Here is an 18,658-nt window from a genome sequence, read left to right as displayed (position 1 = left end):
AGAAAGGACCCAAATAAATAAAATCATGAATGAAAGAGGAGAGATCACAACTAACACCAAAGAAATACAAACTATTATAAGAACATACTATGAGCAACTCTACGCCAATAAATTTGACAATCTGGAAGAAATGGATGCATTCCTAGAAACATATAAACTACCACAACTGAACCAGGAAGAAATAGAAAGCCTGAACAGACCCATAACCAGTAAGGAGATTGAAACAGTCATTAAAAATCTCCAAACAAACAAAAGCCCAGGGCCAGACGGCTTCCCGGGGGAATTCTACCAAACATTTAAAGAAGAACTAATTCCTATTCTCCTGAAACTGTTCCAAAAAATAGAAATGGAAGGAAAACTTCCAAACTCATTTTCTGAGGCCAGCATCACCTTGATCCCAAAACCAGACAAGGATCCCACCAAAAAAGAGAGCTATAGACCGATATCCTTGATGAACACAGATGCGAAAATACTCAACAAAATACTAGCCAATAGGATTCAACAGTACATTAAAAAGATTATTCACCACGACCAAGTGGGATTTATTCCAGGGCTGCAAGGTTGGTTCAACATCCGCAAATCAGTCAATGTGATACAACACATCAATAAAAGAAAGAACAAGAACCATATGATACTCTCAATAGATGCTGAAAAAGCATTTGACAAAGTACAGCATCCCTTCCTGATCAAAACTCTTCAAAGTGTAGGGATAGAGGGCACATACCTCAATATCATCAAAGCCATCTATGAAAAACCCACCGCAAATATCATTCTCAATGGAGAAAAACTGAAAGTTTTTCCGCTAAGGTCAGGAACACGGCAGGGATGTCCATTATCACCACTGCTATTCAACATAGTACTAGAGGTCCTAGCCTCAGCAATCAGACAACAAAAGGAAATTAAAGGCATCCAAATCGGCAAAGAAGAAGTCAAATTATCACTCTTCGCAGATGATATGATACTATATGTGGAAAACCCAAAAGACTCCACTCCAAAACTGCTAGAACTTATACAGGAATTCAGTAAAGTGTCAGGATATAAAATCAATGCACAGAAATCAGTTGCATTTCTCTACACCAACAGCAAGACAGAAGAAAGAGAAATTAAGGAGTCAATCCCATTTACAATTGCACCCAAAACCATAAGATACCTAGGAATAAACCTAACCAAAGAGACACAGAATCTATACTCAGAAAACTATAAAGTACTCATGAAAGAAATTGAGGAAGACACAACGAAATGGAAAAATGTTCCATGTTCCTGGATTGGAAGAATAAATATTGTGAAAATGTCTATGCTACCTAAAGCAATCTACACATTTAATGCAATTCCTATCAAAGTACCATCCATCTTTTTCAAAGAAATGGAACAAATAATGCTAAAATTTATATGGAACCAGAAAAGACCTCGAATAGCCAAAGGGATATTGAAAAAGAAAGCCAACGTTGGTGGCATCACAATTCCAGACTTCAAGCTCTATTACAAAGCTGTCGTCATCAAGACAGCATGGTACTGGCACAAAAACAGACACATAGATCAATGGAACAGAATAGAGAGCCCAGAAATAGACCCTCAACTCTATGGTCAACTAATCTTCGACAAAGCAGGAAAGAATGTCCAATGGCAAAAAGACAGCCTCTTCAATAAATGGTGCTGGGAAAATTGGACAGCCACATGCAGAAAAATGAAATTGGACCATTTCCTTACACCACACACAAAAATAGACTCAAAATGGATGAAGGACCTCAATGTGCGAAAGGAATCCATCAAAATCCTTGAGGAGAACACAGGCAGCAACCTCTTTGACCTCAACCGCAGCAACATCTTCCTAGGAACAACGCAAAAGGCAAGGGAAGCAAGGGCAAAAATGAACTATTGGGATTTCATCAAGATCAAAAGCTTTTGCACAGCAAAGGAAACGGTTAACAAAATCAAAAGACAACTGACAGAATGGGAGAAGATATTTGCAAATGACATATCAGATAAAGGACTAGTGTCCAGAATCTATAAAGAACTTAGCAAACTCAACACCCAAAGAACAAATAATCCAATCAAGAAATGGGCAGAGGACATGAACAGACATTTCTGCAAAGAAGACATCCAGATGGCCAACAGACACATGAAAAAGTGCTCCATATCACTCGGCATCAGGGAAATACAAATCAAAACCACAATGAGATACCACCTCACACCAGTCAGAATGGCTAAAATAAACAAGTCAGGAAATGACAGATGCTGGCGAGGATGCGGAGAAAGGGGAACCCTCCTACACTGTTGGTGGGAATGCAAGCTGGTGCAGCCACTCTGGAAAACAGCATGGAGGTTCCTCAAAATGTTGAAAATAGAACTGCCCTATGACCCAGCAATTGCACTATTGGGTATTTACCCTAAGGATACAAACGTAGTGATCCAAAGGGGCACGTGCACCCGAATGTTTATAGCAGCAATGTCCACAATAGCCAAACTATGGAAAGAACCTAGATGTCCATCAACAGATGAATGGATCAAGAAGATGTGGTATATATACACAATGGAATACTATGCAGCCATCAAAAGAAATGAAATCTTGCCATTTGCGACAACATGGATGGAACTAGAGCGTATCATGCTTAGCGAAATAAGTCAAGCAGAGAAAGACAACTATCATATGATCTCCTTGATATGAGGAAGTGGTGATGCAACATGGGGGCTTAAGTGGGTAGGAGAAGAATAAAGGAAACAAGATGGGATTGGGAGGGAGACAAACCATAAGTGACTTTTAATCTCACAAAACAAACTGAGGGTTGCTGGGGGGAGGGGGTTTGGGAGAAGGGGGTGGGATTATGGACATTGGGGAGGGTATGTGCTTTGGTGAGTGCTGTGAAGTGTGTAAACCTGGTGATTCACAGACCTGTACCCCTGGGGATAGAGTATTATGCCTCCATCAGAAAGGATGAATACCCAACTTTTGTAGCAACATGGACGGGACTGGAAGAGATTATGCTGAGTGAAATAAGTCAAGCAGAGAGAGTCAATTATCATATGGTTTCACTTATTTGTGGAGCATAACAAATAGCATGGAGGACATGGGGACTTAGAGTGGAGAAGGGAGTTGGGGGAAATTGGAAGGGGAGGTGAACCATGAGAGACTATGGACTCTGAAAAACAATCTGAGGGTTTTGAAGGGACGGGGGGTGGGAGGTTGGGGTACCAGGTGGTGGGTATTATAGAGGGCACGGATTGCATGGAGCACGGGGTGTGGTGCAAAAATAATGAATACTGTTATGCTGGAAATAAAAAAAAAAATAAATTAAATATTAAAAAAAAAAAAAAAAGAATAGTTGTCTCCAAATTGTACTCTCCATTTCCCTTAAGTTCTAATTAATCATAGACTCCTATTATTGTCCCCATAGTTATACAAACAGTGTTTGAGAGTTTTGGAAGATCAAGGGCCAAAAACACATTCAACTAACTTTCTTGATGATAGTGAAACATATCACGGCTGGTGAAACTCAAAGACTGGGGGATTATCTGTGACTAAATGAAAAAAACTTTGCATACTTCCAAGATGTTGGTGTCTCCGGGGGGCAGGAATACTAGTGAGACCACGATTAAGGATGGAGTATTTGAAAAGGCTGTTTATTTGCAGAATAGTCTCTACATTTTTGGTAATAAGTAAATAAACACGTTAAATAAATTAAAAGCTCTGTGCCACTGGCCATGTGGGAGCAAGAGGCAGATGAAGGAGTTTAGTGCAAATCCCTTTCAATCAGGGAATAAAAGATAGCTCAAATAAATACCCCTGCATGAATGCTTCAAGTGTTCACTTAAACTATAGAGGGAAAAGAGTCTTCTCTGAATGCAGGATAGCATTTTATTTTGCTGTCTATAAACTACTCATAATGATTTCATGGAATTTACAACTACTTCTTTAAATTTCTCAGCAGCTCATTTTTGAAGAAAAGTGTCAATTTCTCAGCCTTCTTATCTATTTCTCTAGACACAGGAAAACTAGGCCACTATCAGAATAAATATTGTCTAGGGCATTGTAGTGTAATTTGGGTAAGTCCAACAAATTAAGCCACAGTGAGCTACAGGAAGCCATGTCATCAGCGCAGTATGGAAATGGGAAGAATCTGGCTCAACGCCACCACACTGAAATACCTGGTATAACCCAGCAGGCCCTGCAGTGGGAGGGGTTCTGACTTTGACTCAGGACAGTTATTCCCCTGCCCTTGTATGGGATGCATCCTTTGTGTCATGTCTACATGCTTCGTGTGGCGTGCTCTCTGTGCCTACCACTTTGCTTATCTAAGCATGAAACACCACAAGAATTTCACTAGTTGGAAACAGCTTAGTGTAATTAATCTGTGAGAAATTATAATTTTACAGATTGTATTTTTATCACTGTCAAAACATAAGCAAAAATATTATTTAAAAATTTCGGCCCACCAATGAACATTTCTCTGAAAGAGACAAGGCTTCTTATACTTTGTGCAAGTGCCCCTATCTGGGTTTTCATAATGTTCAGAGCTGTTTTGAGGGCAAGTGAGGCTTTTTTAACAACAGGGAAAGATAGGAAACACATTTTTGACCACATACTCTGACCTAAATGTTGTAGGAGATGCTTCACAGATATTATTTCCATTTTTGTCATTTGTGGGGTGCTTTAAGTGCACTTCCAATTGGCAGAAATTTCAACTTTCATCAGGGAAATAATGAATAGAATTGGGGATGACTGAAAGGACAGGGCAGCATTGGGAAAGCTATTTTGAGCCAGGTACATTTGGAAGGGACCTCAGAATCGCACATGAGAGGCACTTTAGGTCAACATTAACAGTCATTTCTCAGAGCAAGCTTATTTTATCAGGAAATGCAATAGTAGATGTTGGTTGGCCGGCTGAATCATAATTAGGTAAGAGGAAACACAAATCAACTTGTATTAAAGAGGACAAGGAGAGTCAGAAATGAACAATGGAAAAGGAAGACTGAGACAATAAGGGCATGGCGTTATCTAACTGCTCTATGAACATCTGCATAAATTTACATGCTCCCTCGTAGTGAAGATAACTTAGCTTCCCCCAACAACCCCAGGACTGAGCACCTTTTTGGTTCTTCTTAAGAAAGGAAGCAGTATGGCAGAGGAGTAGGGGATCCCCTTTCACCTGGTTCCCTGAATTTAACTGGATATGTATCGAACCATTTTGAACACCCATGAGATCAACATGAGATGCAACAATATATTTCTGGATCTCTACAAGCGGAAAAGTGACTTTGCAGATGACATACTATATTTGGAAATCCCAAGACTCCACCCCAAAATTGTTAGAACTCACTGAGGAATTTAGCAAAGTGGCAAGATATAAAATCAATGCACAGAAATAAGTTGCATTTTTAAAAAGATTTTCTTATTTATTTATTTGACAGAGAGGGAGATCACAAGTAGGCAGAGAGGCAGGTAGCGAGAAGGGGAAGCAGGCTCTCTGCTGAGCAGAGAACCCAATGTGGGGCTCAATCCCAGAACCCTGAGACCATGATCTGAGCTGAAGGCAGAGGCCTCACCCACTGAGCCACCCAGGTGCCCCTCAGTTGCGTTTCTGTACACTAACAATGAGACAAAAGAAAGAGAAATTAAGTTGATCCCATTTACAATTGCATCAAAAGCATAACATACCTAGGAATAAACCTAACCAAAGAGGCAAAAGATCTATACTCTGAAAACTATACTCATGAAAGAAATTGAGGAAGACAAAAGAAATGGAAAAAACATTCCATGCTCATGGATTGGGGGAACAAATATTGTTAAAACGTTTATGCTACCTAGAGTAATCTATACATTCAAAGCCATCCCTATCAAAACACCATCACCTTTTTTCACAGAACTGGAACAAATAATCCTAAAAATTTGTATGGAATCAGAAAGGACCCCAAATAGCCAAAGGAATGTTGAAAAAGAAAAAAACAAAGCTGGTAGTATCACAATTCTAAACTTCCAGCTCTATTACAAAGCTGTAATAATCAAGACAGTAGGGTACTGGCACAAAACAGACCCATAGATCAATGGAATAGAATAGAGAACCAAGAAATAGACATCACTCAACTCTATAGTCAACTAATCTTCAACAAAGCAGGAAAGAATATTCCATGGAAAAAAGAGTCTCTTCAATAAATGCTGTTGGGAAAATTGGACAGCCACAGGCAGAAGAATGAAATTGGATCACTCTCTTACACCATGCACAAAGTAAACTCAACATGGATGAAAGACCTCAATGTGAGACAGGAATCTATCAAAATCCTAGAAGAGAACATAGACAGGAACCTCTTTGATCTCAGTCACAGAAACCTCTTTCTAGATATCTCTCCAAAGGCAAGGGAAACAGCAAAAATGAACTACTTTGACTTCATCAAGATAAAAAGCTTTGCATAGCAAAGGAAACAGTTGACAAAAACAAAAGACAACCAACAGAAAGGGAGAAGATATTTGCAAATGTCTTATCAGATAAAGGGCTAGTATCCAGTCTATAAAGAACTTCTTAAACCCAATACCCAAAGAACAAATAATCCAATCAAGGAATGGGTAGAAGACTTGAACAGACATTTCTGCAAAGAAGACATCCAAACGGCCAACAGACACATGAAAAGATGCTCCACATCACTCGGCATCAGGGGGATACAAATCAAAACCACAGTCCGTCAGAATGGCTAAAATTAACCACTCAGGAAAGGACAGATGTTGGCAAGGATGCGGAGAAAGGGGAACTTTCTCACCCTTGCAGGTAGGAAAGCAAAAGCTGGTATAGACACTTTGGAAAACAATGTGGAGGTTCCTCAAAAAGTTAAAATAGAGCTATCCTAGGACTCAGAAATTACACGACTAGGTATTTATCCCAAAGATACAAATGAAGTGACCTGAAGGAGCTCATGCACCCCAATGTTCATAACAACAATGTCTACAATAGTCAAACTATGGAAAGAGACTAGATGTCCACCGACAGATGAATGGTTAAAGATGATGTTGTACACACACACACACACACACACACACACACACACAGGAATATTACTCAGCCATCAAAAAAAAAAAAAAAGAAATCATGCCGCTTTCAGTGATGTAGATGGAACTAGGGGGGTATTGTGCTAAACAAAATAAGTCAATCAGACAAAGACAATTATCATATGATTTCATTCATATGTGGAATTTAAGAAACAAAACAGAGGAGCATAGGGGAAGGGAGGGAAAAATAAAACAAGATGAAATCAGAGAGGAAGACAAACCATAAGAAACTCTTTAACATAGGAAAAAACAGTGTTGTTGGAGGAGAGTGAGGTGGGGGCGATGGGCATTGAGAAGGGTATGTGATGTAATAGCACTGAGTGTTATATAAGACTGATGAATCACTGAAGTCTACCTCTGAAACTATTAAGACATTATATGTTAATTAGTTGAATTAAAATTTTAAAAATATTTTGTGTTTTAACATTTTCTTTTTTTTTAATGTAAGGAGTTACTCACTTGGAAATTAGTTTTTGTTGTAATATGTGTTAGCAATCTAATTTCATTTTGCCCATGTGCATAGACAATTGACCTAACAGCAGGAATGAAGAGACCTTCTTTTCTCACTAATTTGTAGCAATACCTCTGCCAAGGCTTCTGTTTGTATCTTTCCTTTGAAGAATTGCCTGTTCATTTTCTTTAGATTTTTGTAAGGATTTATTTTTCTGTTTCTTATCAATGCTGTCCAGAAACCATCATCATATTTTCAAGATACTTTTATTTGTAATACATTTTGTAATTAGTTTCTTCTATGCAGTCATTTGTCTTTGGTTTTGGTATCTCACAACACAGAGAAATTTTAAAGCTTCACGTAGCCAACTCTGTCCATTTTCGTGACTTCTAGATATGAAGAAGACTTTATCTAAGCCAAAATTTTGAAAATATTATCAATATTTTCTACTGGTTCTTTTATAATTTTATTTTTTATTTGTAGATTTTATTTCCTCTAGGAATTAATTTTATATGTGGTATGATGAAGCAGTCTAACACTTTACTTTTATCCCAAGGGGATAATGAATTTTTCTAACACTTCGGTGTGTTAGAAAATGTTTCTGCATCTCCTCCCCCTACTCACGAGGCTCCTCCAGTGTTAAAGCATGGCCAGGGAAGAGAGCTCAGGGACAGAAGAACTTTGACCTGGCTGTCTCCAGTATAACCCATATAATCTGTTGTTGGTTTCCTCAGGCCAGGGCAGTCGTTTCAAACTGCCTCTTTCTGTAGGACACTTGCAGATTTCCAACTCCTCTGCTGGAGTGTTGCAGCTTTAACTCCCCCTGGCTGGGAGTCTCACTTTCACAGCCACTCACAAGTCCCCTCACCTGGGCCCCAAAAGTACATACTTAGGTCCTGAAGATACACACAAAACTGTCCTTTCTAAGAAATAATAGTTCCTTCCCTCTGCAGTGTGACTTTTGGATGTCTTACCAAGCATTCCTATAATTGAAAAAGCTATTTATAATTATATAAACTTGGGACCACTTCCAATTTACAAAGACACACAAAATATTTTTGCATGGTTTTCATATACTCTGATTTTCCAGAAGTGAAAACATTTAGGAAATCAAGGGAATATTGTCCTTCGCGTTCAGCACTTTTTCAAGAGTTGGGGGTTTTTTTTGTTTTTTTTCTTTTACATTCCAGCACTGATGACGATGAGGTCCTTGAGTCACGCCGTATCGTGTGTATCTGTAGCTGTTACATCCTTAGTCATTCTGTGTATAGGTTCAAACATCCAGCCACTTCATTTTGTCTTTCTATTTTAGTGAGGTCCAGGCATTTACATATTAAAAACGTATTTTCCATTATGTTCTCCTTCATGTCATAGCTAGGGCAGTAAGGGTCTTTGTTTTTTTATGTAATTTTTCATTATGTATGTAAATAGTTTATAGTAATATGAATTTCATTTCAGACTGCGCTGTACAGGAGACACTACACAGAATTTGTTATAAGAAGGGGCTCTGGCTCTGACAAGGTTGAGAATCACTGCTGCCGAGGATGAATTCTGGACTTAGCTCATCATCCAGAGCTCTTTATTTCAAGTTCACCTGTCTTCTCAGACTTATCTCTCTGGTCCCTGCCCAACAAGCACTTTACAGCCAGGCACAGGGAGCAGCCTGTCCTCCCCTAAACATTCCACACTCAGATGTGTTTCTATGTCTTCCTACTTACCTCTGCCTGGTCAGTCTGACAGAACCCCACTGGCCCTCAGTCCTCAGCCCATGGGCTCCCTGCAGAGCTCCCCACCTTGACCTCGGTACGATCAATACTGTGCTCCTGCTGATCTGGTTTATTTCTCTTTCCACACCTGATTAAGACTCCGAGGACAAGTCTAAGGACTCATCTTTGTAGCCCTAGATTTTTACCCCGTGACCATATGGCAAATTATAGGACCTTAGATAGTATTTATGCCATTTATTTGACTGTCATAAGACAAAGTCAGGAAACATCCACATTCTGTGGTGATATGAGCTCCCTGGAAGGTAGGTGACTAAGTGGTGTTGCAGGGGTGCTAGGAAAGGGTCAAGGGGGGAGAGGAATCTTCTGTCCTCTCCCCCATTCCTCTCTCTTACCCCTTGCCAGTTAAAGTCATGTCAGAGCACTTAAGTTACCCAATGGGTGTGATCAGAACTCAAAGCATGCAGGAGATGCTGAAGACAACACGTGTGTGTGTGTGTGTGTGTGTGTGTGTAGGGGTGTGTGTGTGTGTGTGAGAGAGAGAGAGAAAGAGAGAGAGAGAGAGAGAGGGAGGGAGGGACAGGGCCCCAGGCAAGGTCTGAGAACTCTGGAGGATGCTTGTCTTGAAAAATAGGCCTTGGATCTTTGTGGAATTCTGGTCATTTAGAAGTATCTGTGAGTGTCACAGTAACAGAATCACAGACTTAAAGACAGAAGAGCATTAGAACATATCTGATGTGTTCCTGCTCCCCGTTCTTCCAAAGGAACAACTGAGCTCTGAGAGTCTCCCAGGATTTCCACCCAGAGACAGCCAGCAGTGAGAGAGGTCTGTGCAGGCTGCCTGGATTGGGTCTGCACTCACAATGTGCTAATTGTAGTTCTGGAATATGATTTCATCTCATTCTGTCATCCTAATTGATGTCTTCTCCCTCCTGTCCCAGCGGAGAGATGCTCAGAATCACAGTGTTTGCTGGAAGTCCCAAAATGTTAACCATAACAAGTCAAGTAACTATTGTTTTCCTTTTTAAAAATTTTTATTTTATTTTTTCAGTGTTCCAAGATTCATTGCAAATAACTATTTTAATGATATAGATATGTAGCTACTTTTTGCAGTGCTTTTACTGTAAAAATTAAGACTTTTAAGCAAGTTATCTCACTGAAAATGAGTTCAATGAAAAAGATTACCTAAAAGCATGTCTTGTATTAATAATTAGGTTACATAATTAGAATATTTTTCCAAGTCTTGCGTTGTTTCCCCTTTGTAATATGCATCTCAGAATTCAGATTCCTTTCCGTAGCACTCCAGGTTGTCTCCATTCTTCAAAGTTCAAAACTATAATGCACTATTTCTCTCACTGAAATATATCTAATCTTTTCCATCAATAAGCAAAGAACTCTAGTGCTACTTTCAATCAGACTCATGACTTTACAATAGCTGCAAGGATTTTTATGCCAATTAATGCTCATATCCCTTGTCTCTTAAAAATAGTACATGCTTATTGTACAAAATTAAGAAAATTGACATGAACAAGAATGGTGCTTGTTACTAGAGATTTTTAAAAATTTACATAAAATGTTTATCTCCTAAATCATGCTATGGCTCACCAAATGTTTGTTCTTTCTTTGAAGAGGAAAAGAAATAAATGTCTAATAAATGTCTCAATATAATTGTGCAGTATTCATGTATAATTGGGATGCAGTGCATAAAAACCCATTTTGAAATGCCGGTACCCTGTTCGCTATAGCTCTCTGAAAAGCAGTGTGAATGATCCATTGCTTTAATTAGACTACCTTAGCCTATGGAGAGCGGTAAGAGGAAAAAGCACTATGCCTGGTGCTGGGAAATCCTGCATGAAAATAAGACAGAGACAGCTAAATGAAATCTCCTGGGAAGAGAAATTTTTACTATCCTTCTCTTTTCCCAGGGGAATTCAGCAACTAGAGTTAAAGAACTAGGCTTACTCCATGGCAACTGGCCGTCACATTGGATTCATTTAGCTGCATTTGCTGATACCTGCCTGGGTTTTTCTCGAAACACTTCCAAAGAAGAAAGGCAAATCCGCAGTTTAGCATTGTGGACTATCAGTGCAAAAGTGGGAGTCTCTGGAGACTACAGAGGTTGGTAAAAAAAAAAAAAAAAAAATCATTCAATTATGGCAAATCCTTAATTATCTGACTTCAGGGTTTCCAGTCCTAACTGGCTTCCTGATAGGGAGAGGAAGACAGAAGGTCATTTTCGTGACAAGAGGAAGAACAGAGTCACAATCCTCTTAAATAATTGAGGTCAGAGGAAAAAAGAATATAAGAGTTCCCGGCCCTGGTGGCTGTCCAGCAGTACTCCCGTGCTAACAATTGCTGTTCTGGCAAGTAATTAGTTAATACAAACCAGACATCAGTTTTGCACAACTAAGAGGTAGGATTCAGCTGCATACTGTGATGCCAATGAAAGGACAGAAGCCTGAGAAGGTTTCTAGATTCCGTGGTAGAATTTGGCCATCCCAGGTAAGTACTTATCTCTTGGTAGAGCTACTGGAGACTCATGGTGAAAATGTAGGCAACTAAAGGAAGGGACTCAATTAAGATGTCTTGGAGAAATTACCTATAAACATAAAAGGACCTTTAACCCCTAAGCTTAGTTAGCTGGCAGAAGAAAGGTACTCCTTAAACTGAATTTGAGGTCAGATGTATCAAATCATTCCTAAAAGAGGATGGCTGAAGGGAGGCAGAGGAATCAGAAGCAAAATATGAGATATTAAAAGATGGTGCTTGGACACCAACACTTTGATCTCCACAGGAATTAATAAATATGTGACTATCTTTTGGCATTTTGCTTCTCACAACATTCTGGAAAGAACAGAGCCGCATTTCTAAAGGACTCCTACATCTGGAAAAAGCAGGATCTGATTCACAGTGGAAATAAATGGAAACCCATTTTCTTCACTTTGGATTATTTCTGAACACGGGTCATGAATGGGAATATCATTTCTGTTTCTTTAAGCTATTTAGGGCATTTTGGAGGCCATATGCAAAGACCATTTATGGACTTACTGGCTAAAAAGTTAAAACAAACAACCCTAAAGTCAACAACATGACCCCTTCCAATTTTCATATCACCTGAAGTAGGAATCCCTGGTCAAAACCTGCAAACATTTCATTGGGATTTTGGGTGGGAAGAGGGAAGGAAACAACCATAACAAAAGCTTCAAAGTGAAAAAGTTCTGACCAGAGGCATCCAGAATTAAAGTGAGAGATGGAATGGCAGAGGGAGCCCCACTGTGGGTCAGAACTCTGCAAAGGCAGCCAGATATATTCCTTCATAGAATGCATTTCTGGGAAAGAAAGAAAAAGAAATTGCCCAAGATAATGATTGAAAGTTCTGAGCGTTGTGTGTACAGCAGGCTAATGCCAGCAGCTTGATCTCACTTACTAAGTGGAAGATTTATGACACAGAACTTCAGGTGCCACAGAAAGATGGATCTGGAGAGGCCAGAGGCAGCCCAAGAGCGCTGGAGATGCAGGTGCTGGGAATCCAGACTCCTCAAGCACCATCTCCGAAGTCTGGGGAGGCCACCGCCCCCCCTGAGTGATGCTAATTTGCAAGACAGCTGAAGCCATCTCTTTTTCTCCCCGCCTCCTTCTCAACTTTACAACCTTCCAAATGTGCTGGAAGAAGAGATTTAAATAGAAACTAAAATACCGGGGCACCTGGGTGGCTCAGTGGGTTAAGCCTCTGCCTTCGGCTCAGGTTGTGGTCTCAGGGTTCTGGGATTGAGACTCACATTGTGCTCTCTGCTCGGTGGGGAGCCTGCTTCCCCCTCTCTCTCTCTCTCTCTGCCTACTTGTGATCTCTCTCTGTCAAATAAATGAATAAAATCTAAAAAAGAAAAAAAGAAAAGAAACTAAAATACTGGTGAAGGGACAGTGGAATTGAGGTTATGGAATAAGAAAATTCACAGTGAAGAAATAGAGCAATGGAGGGGGAAAATATCCACACAACTAAATAAATAATAGAAGAAATTCTTGAAACTTCAGACTGAAGAAGCTTTCAGAATATCAGGGTTTGTTTAGGTTTTTACCTTGAAAACAAGAGTATCGCACCTAAACTTATCCTGATAAAACTTCAGATTTTCAAACATAAAGGAAAAAAGCAGTAAAATCATGTTAACTACAGACTTAGGCTCATCTTCTCTGCAATGGAATTATGCCAAGACAGTGGAACAATATCCACAGAATTTTTCAGGGAAAAGAATGTGGCCAGGGATTCCCAATTATAACAATTTATCATCACAACATAGGAGATGATAACCATACTCTGATGTAGGTAAGTATTCAGAGAGCAAAACACCCACGCCATGTTAAAAATACTCAAAAAGGTAAATGAGGGGAGCAATAGGGATAACAACAAGACAAAATAAGGTCTTAGTGAACAATTATTGTTTAGATGATTATATGTAATTAAAATGTCAAAAATGGTTTTAAAATCTGAGATCATTCTCACACAACCTGAGAAGCAGAGAAAAAAATTAAAGCAATCGAAATTCTTCACCTTATGCCAGGCACTGAGGCTTTATTGATAATATTAAGATGACAGGACAATAAATGTTTCCCTATTTTTAGTGAAAGATATTCTCAAACAGACTATGTTTTCCAAATCAGTAGCAAGACAAAATACAACACATCAGAAAAATAAATAAATAAAACCCATGAAAGCACAAAAAAAGTGAACGATAAACCAAACAAGCATGAAACACAATTGCATTAACTAAGATAAGAACAAGTGAGGCGAATTCCATCTTCAGAAGAGAACAGTTTTCAAACTGGGTTGGGCAAACCAAAGTAGCTAAATGTTGCTTCAGAAAAACATGTAAACCAAATAAAACGAAGCTTATTTTTCACAGAGATGGACCAGGACACACCAGATGAGCGCAAATATGGAGCAGAAGTGCCTACTAATACAGGACCAACTAGAATGAAAAGAAGGAATCACTTGAACAAGGAGGGCCCATTTCATAAATCAAAAGCAGAATCTAAAACAAAGCTGTAATTGCCGTGAATAATGAAGAGACCAATGAAAACAGCACTATAAATTACAGATCCAATTCTCTTAGGGATTCTCCTCCAGTGAACAAAACTAAAAACAGTGGGGGGTTAGCTGCTCTTAAATAAACGATTCTATTCTTTGTGGGCTTGTTTAAGAAGTTATTAATGCTTAATCCTATTTTTTCTTTACGGTCTCTTTTATTTGTGTTGCCCAGATTATTCTATTGAATGCTTAACCACATATTGTTTCTTGTTGAATAATCATATTAAAGCCAAGGCTTTTCCCTCTCCACTGAGGCCACCACCTCTTCCTGGGGTTGCCTCGCTGGGTGTGGACCTATCACCCCTTACGTGAAGCAGCACTACAGGTGACTCCAGCGGTTGCCATGGACAACGAAAAGCCCAAGGATGGAGTCAAGACCGAGAACAAGAATCAGGTTACTGTGAAGGTGGAGAGGCGGGGTGGTTCTGTGGTGCGGTGTAGGATTAAGAGACGAACACCAATTAGTAAACTGAGGAAAGCCTAATGACTGCAACAGGGTTTGTCGATAAGGCAGATTCTGATTTGATGGGCGGCCAGTCAATGAAACAGACACCTGCACAGCTGGAAATGGAGGGTGAGGATACAGGGGATGTGTCCCAGCAGCAGACAGAGGTGTCTACTGAAAAGGGAACCTGCTACTTGACTCCAGAACTCTGTTCCTCCAGACCAAGAAGACAGTCTCAATCACAAAACCACAATTTGGTTCCACCACATTCTGACCACTACATACAGTTTTCTCTGTCCTTTCATTTTCCTCTTCCCCACTCCTTGGTTGTACATGAAATAATTGTGTATGTGCACACACAAAAATAAAGATAAATAAAGCTAATGATTTTCTTTTAACCCAATCTCATTATTTCATCTAATATAATGTCTTATCTAGTAGTCTGTGGTTTGATTTTAACTTTCTTTTTCACTTAAGACTTATTTAGAAGTATCAAGTTTTTTTTTGTTTTTTTAAGATTTTATTTATTTATTTGTCAGAGAGAGAAAGAGAGAGCACAGGTAGGCAGAGTGGCAGCAGAGGCAGAGGGAGAAGCAGGCTCCCTGCCCAGCAAGGAACCTGATGTGGGACTTGATCCCAGGACGCTGGGATCATGACCTGAGCAGAAGGCAGCTGCTTAACCAACTGAGCCATCCAGGCATCCCAGGAGTATCTAGTTTTAATTCTCCCCTCATTTTATTTTTAAAATGAATTCGAGTCTATCTACTATACTCAAAGATTGTGACCTGAGTAATTGATATAAATAGTTCATTAATTGGAAAAAAAAAGCATTCTCTCTATATAATAAGCAGCATTATCCTTTACCTGAATTTTCTTAATTTTCTACAATAGCAAGTATAATTTTTGTTAGTAGAAAAAGTATATATATAAACGAATTGATAGAAACACACTTCCAACCATATTTAAATTGTAAGCCTATCTGTTGAAAACATCATTGTGGTTCTTGTTGATGAAAAGTTTAGAAATAATTCAAAGAAAGAAATAGTGCATTTTAGCTTTATTTGCAAGTATTAAATTCCAGGCATCAGATTACACTTTTGGAATATAAGATAGGAAAATTCTCTTCCCTGCAATCACAGAAGAAATATTTTGGCTATTTATAATGTTCAAATTCTGTTGTTTTGTGTAATATAGTTATGAACTGGCATTTTTGGTGCTGTAATTGGTCTCTTTTAGAAAGCAAAGCTGAAATCAATGTGATCTTCTGCTTCTCTATTCTTTTTCCATGAAATGCACCTTGAATTGCTGGGCCTAGTACAACACTCTTTGAAAAATATTCAGCATTTCAAGACCATACTTTTTCTACATAAAGGAACTGATAAACTGGAAAAATATATATGCAAAGAATGTCTTCATTATATACTATATAATTGTACATGCAATGAATACAACTTTAAAAGTGTTTTAGGTGCAAACTACTAACATATAAAAATAATACAGGAAAAATATTGATACACAATTCCAGATTATAAATTATAACAAATTAGAAGAAATGAATAAATCTTTTGTTACAATTTATGGTATTCTGAGTTCATCATAATGTGCAATGTGAACTTTCTCATTAAATTAAAAATACATCCAGGAAAGCTCCAGAAGCTCAGTTAACTGAACCCTGTCAGTGCATGAATGAGAACTTGTTTCAAGACATTTCTGCAGAAGAATGTGCTGGAAGATTTACTCAGGATGACTGGTCCACACATGTTCCACATATGCCAGCAGGGGGAGAGGGCACTCTGACTGCACCTCTCGTGGGTGCCAGTGGGCAAGACCTGGGAAGGTGGGAATGGTTTCCCAGGCAAGGCTGATTGTCTGTCATACCCCTCCTTCACCGAATATACGGGTTCCCTGCTTCTTTTTCATATATCCCTACATTATTAGCAGTGTTTCCATGGCAAGAGCCATGTGTTTCCATCCCAAGCCGCTTGGGATCAGGTTCTCCTTTGATCTTTGCATTTTTTAAAAGAAGCCCTAGAGATTTCAACACCTTGAGCCACTGTACCAGAATCAGATTCCAGATGGGTACATCTTTTGTACGGTGCATGAAAGGATATGCTGACAGGGATGAGAGAAAGTGTTGTTGCTGCAGGTGAGACGTTTCAGTGCTGACGAAGAGTTTTAAGATCCTCAAGACCTGAAGACTGAAGCCCAGGACGCATGAACCCCTATCAACAACACTGCTCTAGGCTAAGCATCCCCAAGGCAAGTGGAATATATCCCACTGGGCTGTGGCAGGACAATATCATAACTCTTTATTTTTTAAACACCCATTTCTAGTTTTGCTACATTTTCTATGGTGTAGAATATTTTCAGTATTTTTTTTTTCAGATACAGTCATAAAGTAGAACAAGGCATCAATGTGAAAATCATTCTCTGGAACAAATCAGTCATAAGCATGATTATGCTTATCACATTAATCCATCTCAGCTTGAAGAAATACCTTGCTCATGGTTGAGTTGCGTGGGACAAGATTTCTCAAATGAGGATCCACAGATGATGATCAGGGGCTCTGAGTCCTCTGGCATGACATATAAATTATGTTTTCACTCTAATGATAATTTGGAACAATGCAGTTATTGTGTCGTCTGGACCATCTGATTGCTACTCTGAGACCTGCAAGTTTCAGGAAATACATCCTCCATGTTATGGGGGAATCCCGGTTGTGACCTTTGTCCTCTTTCTTTCCCCCTAGCTTCATCTACTCCCTGTGTCTCATTCATTCAGTCCCTTGGCTTTAATGCCATCTGTACACTCATTGACTCCTAAATCTTTATCTCTGGCACAGACCTCTCTCTCAAGTCCCAGACCCTTGTGTCCAACTACTCCTCCACTTGGATGCCTACCAGAGGTTCCCAAGTTAATCAGATCAGGACTGAACTCCTTATCTCACTTCACCCCCATACCTGCCCTACCTGCCGCTTCCCCCCTTGGTTGAAGGCACCTCCATCCTTTCAGGGTGACCCTTCCAAAATGCAAGTCAGATCACATGGTGCCTCCACTCAAAAAGCCGCAATGGCTTTCCTTTCCTCTCAGAGTAACAGCCAATGTGGCTGCTGTGGTTTCTCAGCATTTACACAGCCTTGCCATCATTTCACCACCCTCCTCTTCTACCCTAACTCACTCATGTGCAGCCACACTGACTGTTTCCTGAACCCACAAGGCACATTCCCATCTGGAGGATTTGCCCTGACCCCATTCTACTTTTCTTTGCAAAGTGCATTTATCGTTTTCCAACACACTATAAAACTAACTCTGTCCTATATCTCTTATTTTCTGTCTATCCCTGCTAAAGTATGAGCTCCATGAAGACCAGTATCTTGCCTGTTTTGTTCAGTGAGGTGCACAATTGCTTAGAACAGTGCCTGTCACATGATATGTGCTCAGTGTTTTGGGTGAATGAATGAGTAAGTGAATGAATGAATGAATGAATGAAACAATGGCCAGATCACACATAAGTTTTATATCTTTTCATGTTTTAGAAAACAGTGGTGGAAGATGTAGGTTTTCACACAGCTCATGGTACAGAGTTCATAAAACTCAAAGAGCCCACACCAAGTGGGCAATGGGCCTTCTCTTCTCATTGCAGGCATGTACATGACATACAGTTTAGCCTATCTTGCTCTGTACTAATGAACAATTCACTAGCAGCAACTCCTGGAATTACAATGAACACTTTTTCTTTTTTGCAATGCTGGGAATAAATGGATTAAGCACCTGTTTATTATAGATTCAATAACATCGCAATGCTGACCTTATTTTAAGATGAACTAGTCATCTCTGTAAAGACAAATTACCATGTGGCATCTCTTCAAAATATGCACTCAACAATTACTTGCTGGCAGAATTTTGGTTAAATAGGAGGTCT

The 18,658-nt window shown here is 39.4% G+C and overlaps 1 protein-coding gene across 1 annotated transcript; it reads left to right on the top strand.

Moving 5' to 3' along the window:
• The first annotated feature begins 14,634 nt into the window (after nucleotides 1-14,634).
• Nucleotides 14,635-17,559, top strand: LOC116568798 (small ubiquitin-related modifier 2-like). The gene is made up of 3 exons (XM_032304432.1): nucleotides 14,635-14,769; nucleotides 14,829-14,946; nucleotides 17,486-17,559. Exons 1-3 carry the CDS (start codon nucleotides 14,635-14,637, stop codon nucleotides 17,557-17,559), a joined length of 327 nt encoding a protein of 108 aa, XP_032160323.1.
• Nucleotides 17,560-18,658: the final 1,099 nt, after the last annotated feature.

This window comes from Mustela erminea, chromosome 11 (assembly GCF_009829155.1).
Source record: "Mustela erminea isolate mMusErm1 chromosome 11, mMusErm1.Pri, whole genome shotgun sequence".
Classification (NCBI taxonomy): domain Eukaryota; kingdom Metazoa; phylum Chordata; class Mammalia; order Carnivora; family Mustelidae; genus Mustela; species Mustela erminea.
The sequence above is the reverse complement of the archived record's forward strand: the minus strand, read 5'-3'. Positions and strand labels throughout refer to the sequence as shown.

Bases quoted from the DNA above. Each gene is read 5' to 3' on its own strand.
- LOC116568798 (XM_032304432.1), top strand. From the start codon at position 14,635: ATGGACAACGAAAAGCCCAAGGATGGAGTCAAGACCGAGAACAAGAAT. The intron at 14,770-14,828 runs GCCTAATGACTG...ATGGGCGGCCAG, and splicing joins CAATTAGTAAACTGAGGAAA to TCAATGAAACAGACACCTGC. The intron at 14,947-17,485 runs GTTCCTCCAGAC...CTTTCCCCCTAG, and splicing joins CTACTTGACTCCAGAACTCT to CTTCATCTACTCCCTGTGTC.